General features: G+C 40.4%; 1 protein-coding gene across 2 annotated transcripts; it reads left to right on the plus strand.

The window, feature by feature from the left end:
- Positions 1-2,447: 2,447 nt before the first annotated feature.
- Positions 2,448-10,528, plus strand: LOC105048277 (mitochondrial import inner membrane translocase subunit TIM17-2). 2 transcript variants are annotated; one of them, XM_010927542.3, is made up of 2 exons: positions 2,448-3,270; positions 10,101-10,528. In XM_010927542.3, exon 1 carries the CDS (start codon positions 2,545-2,547, stop codon positions 3,235-3,237), a length of 693 nt encoding a protein of 230 aa, XP_010925844.2. In that variant the 5' UTR covers positions 2,448-2,544; the 3' UTR covers positions 3,238-3,270; positions 10,101-10,528. The 2 variants fall into 2 exon arrangements, with proteins under 2 accessions (XP_010925844.2, XP_010925842.2); XM_010927540.4 differs by having other exon boundaries at positions 2,449-3,270; positions 9,667-10,198.
- The last annotated feature ends 287 nt before the right edge of the window (positions 10,529-10,815 follow it).

Raw genomic sequence — 10,815 nt, forward strand, 5'->3', positions numbered from 1 at the left:
TATACATGCACCACATCACCTTAAATATATGAATTTTATTGCTATATTTTTTTATATTATTTTATTATAAAAGATATTTAAGATATTATATATTATTATTTTTATATATTTTACTATTTTTTAAAAAATATTGTATTTTTTTTCTTCCTCCCTTTGTCTGTGCCTTTTCCACACTCGCTGCGCCCCCTTGCGAGCCCTACCTGTGGCTCCTCCACCCTTTGCTTGCCCGTGGCTCCTTCATTCTGTTCCCCCCACCCCTATGGCACCCACAGCCTCTTCGTGCTACCACTACTACGGTGGCCCGTGGCTTCTCCATGCCACACTCCCTCCCCACAGCTTGCGGCTTCTCCATGCCCCCCTTTCAACAGTCCGTGGCTTCTCTATGCCACCGCCCTTCACCCCCTCGTGGCTTGCGGCTTCTCCGTGCCCCTTCTGACGGCCTGCGGCTTCTCCACACCCCTGCCCTTCGCAACCCCCCCCCCGCCACCCCTTGTAGCCCGCAGCTTCTTTGCATCTCTACCCTCGTGGTCGGCAACTTCTTGGCACCCCCACCCCCCCAACCACCCCCACGGTGTCCGTTGTTGCTCTATGCTCCTCTCTGTGGGGTCCACGACTTTTCCATGCCCTCTCGTCTTAGCGATCGGTAGCTTCTTCGCACCCCCTAGTTGGCGCCTCCCCCACCAAACGACTCCCATGGCACCGATGGCTGCCCTGTGCTCCTCCCCACTGCAGCCCACCACTTCTACACACCCCCATCTCCCGACGGCCCACGACTTTTTCATGCCACACCCCCCCCCCCTTAAACCTCCTCCCGGATGCCCGCATCTGCTTTGCGCTCCTCCCCTCCACGCTTCTCCGTGCCGCTGCCGCCGTCACCCCTTTGGAGCCTGCAGCTCCTCTATGCTCCCCCACCCAATAGCTTGGGGACATCAGAACCCTCCACCCTCGATCTCTGACGATGTATTGAGAAAGAGAAGATTTTTTTGAAAAAAATCAATTTAATAGGAGTATAAGATAATTCTAATTTTTAAAATATTTACTGCACCAATCATGCTCATGGATACTCTATCTAACTAAAATCCGAATGATCTGTATTTAATCTGATGATCAAAAATAAATAAAAAAAATTAAAATATCCTTTAAAGCACGGTTGTAAAACCCTTAATATATAGCTTCGAACACAATGCGGTCAATTATGTCCTTTTGAGCTCATATCTTGTGTCGATACTTCTTAAATCTTCGGACGAAGAGAACAACCTACTCAGAAAGAGAATCGAACGAAAGGATGATGCTGGTGATAATGCCAGCTTGTATTTCGTATTGTTATGGAGGGCTATGATGAGTTTTCTACGATCAGACAACATATAGGCGTGAAGAAGGACATGCATTTTTTCTTTTTATTTTTGTTCTTTGATATAAAAGATTAACTATGAACCACCATGTTAATAGGCTCAGTAGTGTAAGTTCTTGACGTAGGTAGCTGCTGATGTAAATCATTAATAGTGCCCGGTCTTCAGTATATGTACATGTAGAAGTAAACTGCTAGCTATATACCATTGCCAACCAAAGTAACAACAACAAACGGTCGCTTTCGATCATCATACAAGAAAGTTGCATCTATTTGCCAGTGATCAGGCTCTTAGTGCTTAGGCTTCAGGCGCGTGTAGGATGCTTAGTGCATACTGGGGGTGCATTTGATTTGCACTCGTCAAACGATGATTTGGGCCCAAATGCAGAATTCCGAGCATTCCAAATCTGTGCCTTCATAGTAAGAGATACCCCACGGTGGTGGTGAGTGGTGACCACCCATTCCAACTCCCGCCAACTTGGAAGAATCAAAGATCCATATTACTGAACTTTTATACAGTAAAGGAGCACGGGGAGGTTCCCAAGTCTGAGCTAGAAGAAGAAAGGCAAGCATGTTCTCTCTACGATATGCATAGAGAACCACATTTCTCGATCAACTGGCTATCTAAATCTTGCAAGTTTATCCCAGTTTAGATTGTAAGCTGAGTTTAGAGCTATTTCAATGGAGCTCCTAATTGATCTAATGTGATCAGACACAAGGTTATTAGATTAGATAATGTTAGTTATGTAAATAAAACATATAATACACTGTCCATCAAATTGAACCGAGGATGACTACAATTTCTCCTTCTACACCTTCATCAGCCTTCAATTCCGTCGGTGGTATCGCAATCATTGCTAGCCTACTAACCCAACCCGTTGACCCTGCCCATTTGCAACCCAAGATCCGAGGTAGGGTTGTCGATAGACCAGGCCTAATTCTAGCCCAACCCAGTTGTTCTAAAGAAGAATCCCGGCCTAGGCCAGTGCCCAAACAGCATAACGTGACTCGATATGGGCCAGGCAGCCCAGACCTCTCTGGGCTCTGACTTCAAAGGTCAAAGCCACCGCCTGCTGTTGTTAGCCATCTGGTTAGGTTTCGTTTCCAATATTATCGTCGACGCCTTTCTTTCTCTCCAGTTTCCCCTCCATTTCCTTGGTTTTTTTTTTGGTTGTTGATTGATCGGTCTGGACCGTATGGGAACGCCGGAGACGTCGCGCGAACCGTGCCCGGACCGGATCCTGGACGACGTCGGCGGGGCGTTCGGGATGGGGGCGGTAGGTGGGTCGGCCTTCCACTTCATCAAGGGCCTTTACAATTCCCCAAACGGCGAGCGGTTCGCTGGCGGCGCCCAGGCCGTCCGCATGAACGCCCCCCGCGTCGGCGGCAGCTTCGCCGTCTGGGGTGGCCTCTTCTCCGCCTTCGACTGCTCCATGGTCTACCTCCGCCAGAAGGAGGACCCCTGGAACTCCATCGTCGCCGGCGCCGCCACCGGGGGGTTCCTCCAGATGCGCCATGGTGCCGGCCCCGCCGCCCGTTCCGCCCTCTTTGGCGGCATACTGCTCGCCCTTATCGAGGGCGCCGGCATCATGCTCAACCGATTACTCAGCGCCCCCCAGAACATCCCCGACCCTGCCCTTATGGTGCCGCCGCCCAACGTCCCCGCTACGGCCGGCGCTGGAGGTGGTATCCCCCAGATGGGATACCAATCCACTGTATCGATGGCTGAAGATACCACTGGCTCTTCCTCCTCTTCTTGGTTTGGAGGATGGTTTGGAGGTGGGAAGAAGCAGGATGATGGCAAGAGTGGAGGTGGAGGAAGCAAGACGGAAGTTCTGGAGAGTTTTGATACGCCGAGCACTCCGATCCCGACTTTTGAGTACAAGTAGGACAAGGGAACGGGAATTTTGTTTGTGTTTGAGGTAAAATTGAGATCTTTGTTTGTGTAAAGTCTGTTATGCATATCTAATCAGTTGCTGGTCAACTTATTTTAATCCAATAAATCGCTGTACAGACGACTGAATGATGTCTTCAATTTCTGTGTCTGGCTGATGAGTTCTTTTCCTTTGATCATCTGATTAATTTGCTTTATTAAGAATTGATGTATGTTGCAGTTGAGTAAAAAAATTTTTTTTTATGCTTGCTTTTTTTTTTGGGTTCTTTTGACTTTTGAACAATTTCTCATATGGGCACTGTATTGTGCTACACAAATGGCTTGCTTAACTAGTATTGTGATGACCCTTGCTTATAAAGCATCCTAAAAGGCGTTTTATCACAGGGAGAGATTAATTTGTTGGCCTCTGCAAACAATCAGTATAAATTCTTGACTATAGGATGAAACAAGTCACATAGGCTATTAGCCTGTCTTGCAAATTAACAATTGTGGATACATTGCATCACCAAAAGCTTATTTTAAGTATAAGGATGGGCTAGCATCCTTGGAGAGCTATCAAAAATGCCTTTCAATGCATCGAGGTTTCTCTACAATGGAACACAGATTGGAAGACTTGAACACACTTTAAAAGTTGCTTAGACTTGAAAATTAGTGAGTTGACACAACTAACCAAGACATCAGCTAGCAGGCATGCTTGGAACTAGTACACATTGATCTAATGCTTTATTTGCATGCAGCACTGGCATGCTGCTGGCCATGCGCCAATGCTTGGCATATTTCTGTTCTAGGGCAAGTGCTGGCATGATGCAATATGTATTGTGTCAGAGCCAGGTCTGCACACCATTAGAACATGAGACTGCACTCCTTTCTCTGCATTGCCTTTTACATGTTGTATATGTTTTGCATGGGCGTTTAGCATTAGTTCGATAACATTTTTTAGGCCTTTTTGGTTACCTTAGTGTCAAGCAGGATTAGATGGATGCAAATTCAAGGGTTTAAATTAGAAAGGCCTTTTGCTCTGTAGTTTCTTCTCCTTGCAATCTCTATATGAGCACTATTACATGGTTGGAGTTTTTAAGTAAGAAAGTTAAAAAACATTAGGTTTGGTCATTCTACCTTCTCCATGTGTTGATAGCTCAAGAGGAAAAAAAATGTGTTAGCTTCTATCATTGCTAATGATCTTAATTTAAAGAGGACCCATGCCCATCAAGATGAATTATTCTTCCATGAGTCATGAACTGCGGAAAGATGCAAGTTTCTGAGGAACATCTTACAGAATTACGCTGGGGGATTTCTTCAAATTTGCAGATCTGTGGCAAGATCCCACACTTGTGGTTGATGATGTTTCTTTTATGCCTTTAGATCCTGAGCTTAGACTCTTATATTCCTTTTCATCTTCTAGAAGAATATAATGACCCCTTTTATAAGGGGACTATAATGCAAGTCTCCCTTGCATCATAGACATGATCCTTGCATGATAACATGGTTTAATGAAGTGATGCAACTTAAAAGAGGTGTGGTGGAGGTGTAGTAAATTTGTCTGATCTTCTTAATGGAATGACATCAGCAAGGATTTTGGTTGTTGGAGATTAGGCCTATCAAAGTACTGAGTTTTGACAAGATTGGATTAATACTTTTAATCAATTGATCAAATTATGACCCAATACAATAACCCAAATATAAATTCAACCATATGTGGGTTGTGGACAAGATTGGATCGAGGAATGACCCTACTTGACTTATGGTATGATTTAACAGTTATGAATATAATATTATTTACAAAAGTTGAAAACCCCAGTTGTCTAGTATCCACCTTCACTTCCTCTCTCAAATCCCAACTTACTTTCATCTCCTTCACCTTCACCCCTCTGCCCTTGGTTGCCTCTGCTGACTACCAACCACCTATATTGCCCTTTCTCTCTCTCATACATATATTACTTCTCTTTACCCTCACCCTAGCCTTTCATGCATCCCCACTCTACCTTAAACTCAATATGTTGCCTTTTTCAGTCTCATTCCCATCACTTTCTCCTGAACCATAACCCTAATATGAAGTTGGATTGTCTTGGGTTTCCAAATTGATCATTCAATCTTTAATCTAGTTGGATTTTGGTTGTTCTTTAGTTGGTCAGTTATCTGATTAAATTGGGTCAAGTTATCATTAGACAATGGGTTATGCTTATCATACTACTTAACTGTGACAAATCATTCTTATTGTTTAGGTTGAGAATTTGTTTGGTATGCAATATGATTTTCTTTTTGTTGATTCGAGGGTTTTGCAACTTCAAGTTTAGCTTGGGGCTTTTGAGCTTTGTGAAACAAAAGCATATTATGCTACTTTGAATACAAGAAAAACAAGCAGAGGTGAAGAGGAAGTCGCATATCAGGCTTGGGAAGAATCTGCAAAAGTAGGTCCCTGTTTGTCCTTAAACAAGAACTGTTCCTTCATCAAGAAGTGAATGTTTATATTTGCTGAAGAGTCTAGCATCATTGGAAGCTAAAATGCTTTTCGAATTGGCTTTCCAAAGTTTGAATAATATGAATCAGAGTTTAAGGAAGTATGGGGAGATTACTAAAGGTGTGTGCACCTAAACATCTACCCCAAATCCACACAAAATTTCTCTCATCATTTAATCATCTTGCTTCCATGATGAAAAATTGAGGAAAGCTTTGAACTTTTCATCCTTCACTAGTCCTGAGATTTTGCACGTTCTCTAATAGAGGTGTAGTCCAATTAAATCCAAGAATTGGTTACCCACTTTCAGCCCTTATTCATCCATCATCTCTAGATAATATTTATTAAAAAAAAAAATAAGGTAGAAGATATTTATTTTTCTATACAGTGAGGTTCTGCTACAGTAATATAACTGCAGGCTTATGTTGGACTTATACAAAATGGTTCCAAATCCACCTGAAAATAAATGCAACTATAGAGTATGTAATAGTCTTTCCACAATCAGAAGATAAATAATTGAAGGCTATGCATATTATTGTTTACCTAGGCTTCTACTGCACATAATATGTTCCCTAAGCTTCTACTACATGTGTTCACCAATTTTGTCAATCTCTGCTGAACCTCATCTGTCTAGGAATATCTGGAACTAAAATGAGTAAGGGTCTAACAATATCCTCTTAGAAGAAAAGTCTTCATAATCTGGTATATGGAGGAGTGGGTTTGGTTGGGGTTGCTTAATGGACTTGAAAAGTAAATGCAACCTTAAGGTATTTAAGAACCTTTCCATGATTGAATGATAACATTATTTGAAACTTGAAAGCTATGCATATAATTGTTTGCTTAAGCTTCTACTGCATATATTTCACCAATTTGCCATGCTTTGCTGAACCTTATTTGTCTAGGAATATATGGAATTAAAACGCACAAGGGTCCAATTATATCTCCTTTCAAGAAAGGATCTTCACAATCTAGTATATAGAGGGGTGGGTTATTGGCACTTGAGATTTCAGAATCATATTAGGACCATGATTTGTTGCAACTTTTGGGTTCTTACCGCCAGTTTATGAGGAAATCCCTTCACCTTTTTTATGTTTTTTGTAAAATTCATTAAAAAGCTCACTTTTTTTGGTTCAAATTTTCTACAATAGTAACATTTGATGATACTTAATCTCTTAAGATGTTTGATTTACTCACAAAAACGTGGAATATAAAATTCATCAGCATTCAGCATCATGTTAATTCTCTTCAAGGTCATCAATGTTGGAATCTCGAGGTTTTCATATATGGAGGTAAGACAGTTGTATCTCAATTCCTTATATAAGTTCTTTAGGACTACTAAATCTTCAGGAAGAAGCTTTTTAATCATGGGAGATTGAGAAAAAGATGGCCTTACCTCGTTGTTATGTGAAGAAGTTAAAGAAGGCTCTGTAGTACCTCCTTACCATATGAAGAGGACTTCTTGGTAAAAGGCTGTTGATTAGTATTATTTATGATACGGTGAAATGCTTTCCAAACTACCTATCCCATCCAAATATTATTTTTCACTTTGGCTCTATGCGTGCGGCTTGTAGAAAACATCTCTGCTTGAGCTCAAAGAAACCAGCTTGCCTGCCCATCCAGAAAAACTGCAAGTTGGTCCAATAATGCAAACCATGGGATAGCAATTATACACTTAGCAATGATAAGCTTTATGATTCAGTATCAGTAGGTAGAAGATGATAATTAGGGGGGGAAAAAAAAGAGGAATCTGGAATGAGAAGAGGTGGAAGAATGATATGGAGTCTACAATTCCTTCTAATACAAAATTGTCGCTCTACTCGAACCCATATTCAAGAGTCAAGACACTGAGGAAAATAGATATTTCTTAATCCTAAAGCAGTTGTCAACCTTCTTGTATTAATATTTGGGCACTTGGAACATGACTAAGATTTGACCTTACACATTAATTGGACTGTAAACAAATAAGATAAAAGCATTTCAAAATTTTAAAAGTCCCATCTGATAACAATTCTGAAACAGTGAATCTAAGAAAATATTAATTATTGCCCCCCCCACCTCCCCTCCCCACTCCCTTCCATCGTTGACAGCTTTTATTGCTTGTACTCTCTCATTTCCCTTCTGTAGATGATTTTCTCATCCTTTTTAAGGCTGAAAGTGAATATCTCTGGAAGCTTTGATTCTGAAGCAGTTTGGGTTCCTATTATGTATGTTACCGAATGCATTTTGTCATTGGGGTTGCATGTTGAGCAGAAGCATATCCATCATCCTGGTAATTAATTATTTTGCTTTGTCTGTACTTCTCCATAGCCTTTAATTCTTCATTCAAATGCATCACTTTACACATGAAATAAAAGATACCCATTAAAGCTTCTTATTTTTTTATCTGCAATTGAAACTTCTCATGGGATCAATGTTAAAAACTTCTTATTTTTTTCTTTTATCTGCAATTTTTCTTTTGGTGGTTGAAAAAAAAAATCCTCTTCAAAACTTTTCCCATTAAATGGGGCCTGTTGTGGGCTTCAAGTTAAGAAGGCTTCAGGGAAGGATTGAGGAGATCCTTGCAACTGGCAGTCAACATAAAATTAGCCCTTTAACTAGGTTCCATCCTTTTAGAAAGAATATCTTGCTCTATATCTTGTCCAGCAAAAATTAGTGAGAAAGGTGGGGACAGGGCTGTGACGTCTGCTTTCTCAATTGTATGACTATTTACAAAAAGTTATGTTTTGTTCTCTGTAAGACCCTTGTCCAGCTGGCCCTGATTACTTTGATAGAGCAAAATGAAATCACTTGGAATTTGTTTTTAAGGACTGTTTTGAAATTGAATATAGGGTTGTGCCTTCTTGTTGGAAGTCCCTTCACCTATGCATACTTTTGGGTCTAAATTTTGCTGATCTTTTAATAAATGCCCTTTCAGCTTTAGATGGATGATTCTGAAGCATAATTTTGGCTAATTATGGGGATTTTAGGATGTGCTGAAACCTCTTGTTTGGTGCCTGTTATTGTAACTGGGACATGCTAAAGATGCTATACCACCTTTAAACTTCATCCCCGATTCTTGATTATGGGATTTTTTTTTTTAACATGGGCATGTATTTCATTTACTCATAAGGGTGGTAATGGTATATTCCCTTGGAGTGGCAAGAGTTGGGGCTAACACGAGAAACACTTTATTTACTTATTGAGGTTTAACAGTCCTCACACCATTGATACTGTCATTTGGCTTATTCATACGCATCAACAAAAAGAATAATGAGGCAGGCTTGACAATATAGGCCATGACTATTATTCACAAGACTGTAGAAACAAGCATTTAATCTTCGGTGGGAAAGCCCAAGTATTGCAAGCTTCCACTTTTGATTAAACTATTTTTTCTGTAGCATATATTCAGATGACAGAATTTTGAACTTGCCTCCAGTGTTTTTTTCTCCAGTTAAGGTTCATGCGATGTGTTGTACATTTCATCTCGATACAATGCTCTCTATCACATTTCATCTTGAAACAGTGCTTTTAGTTCATTACTTTTGTGGCATAAAAATTTTCAATTTTAGCAACATTAGTGTAGATCTGGTTTACAAGTGCAATTAAGTGATAGGGATGACTGATGACCTATGTACTGCATGTTTATTGAGGGTTGGTTCTGCAATTTCTTTCATCTCCTTTACACTGAATGAAGAGGCAGTTGCAAAGGTCTGGGGCAGCTTCCATGACCTTTTATTAGTGCAGGGCCGATAACATTCATGGTCTGGGGCAATTTCTCTCTATGATTTAGCCTTGCATTTTATTAGAATTCAAGAAGCATTTTGGGATTCCGGTGGTTTAGCACAGGGCTGATAACATTCATGGTCCAAGTAATTACTAGAGCATATATATTGATGTAGATGTCTGTATTTCTTGTGGTAATTTTTTATTTCAGTTTCTGTAAGTTGAGGATTAATTGTGCTTCTGATTTCATTTATGCTGCTTTTGTAGGGCATCTGATATTTGTTGAGGATCAGGCATCCAAAAAGAGATATTAGAAGCTGATTGACTTAATTTTACATAAACTATCCAAAAAGAGATACTAGAAACAGGTTACCTTAATATTAAATTACATAAAGTGAGCTGCCTCCTGCATCTCTACCTCTTAATATTTGTTTATATGATGGCTACATTTTTAATGCCCTTAGATACTCTTGTAGGTTTAGTATGTGTATACTGGGAGGATAAACTAAAATTGAAGCTTTGTTCATGCACTTATCTGGATTCTATGCAGTTAATATTAATTAAGGGTGAGTTTGCAAGTTAATAAGATTGGATCTGTTGTGTTCTGACTCCTCAAGTTCAATGGAAGTACCACTGGTGCTGCAACACCGACAATTTGTGAGATTCATCACTATTCTCATGCTATCTTTGTTGATGTGCAGGACCCCTTTGCTATTGGCATCAAATTCTGGTAAGCCAAAAGCATGTGTGGTTACTTTGTTCAAAAATAAAGGTGAATCTCACTGCCAGACTTCCTGTACGATTTATATGATTTGCACCTTTGTTTTACATCGAATTGCCTATATGATTTGGGAGTTGAAATGTCCATCTGAAATGATAGTGGGGACCTGTGTCACACTTTGAGATGCTTTGGTGATGAGCTGCTTTGTTCGTCTATTATTAGAAGCAATATTCAAGGGCTGAAACCCAAGTTGTACAAAGTGGTAGTGGAATCCTGAGGCAGAACTGCTATGACAGTCTCATAAAGGACTGATTCCAATCTTTATGAGGATGACAAGGTGATCCAAATGTGTAGATGTTTCCTGAAAAATATCTTGTGTTTCTTGTGGAGATGATCTTTCAACCAAAAGTCTGGCTCTTATCATTACTTCTTTACCTACCCTACTGTCTTTGAAAAGGTTGGCCTTGAGGTATCCAGCAAAGGTTAATGGAGGAGTTTGAAATGAAGATGATTTGGTGTATTATGATCACATTGAACTCATGTACACCGTTTCTTTTTCATGTTGCTGAGAGGCTGACATAGCTCTAGCATACATAACTTCATTGGATCTGTCAAGTCACATGGGGTTGATGAAAATATCTGGGAATATCTTCACAGGATGGGGTTGAAGGATGCTAAAGTAGGGCCTGACTCTG

This window comes from Elaeis guineensis, chromosome 7 (genome assembly GCF_000442705.2).
Source record: "Elaeis guineensis isolate ETL-2024a chromosome 7, EG11, whole genome shotgun sequence".
Classification (NCBI taxonomy): domain Eukaryota; kingdom Viridiplantae; phylum Streptophyta; class Magnoliopsida; order Arecales; family Arecaceae; genus Elaeis; species Elaeis guineensis.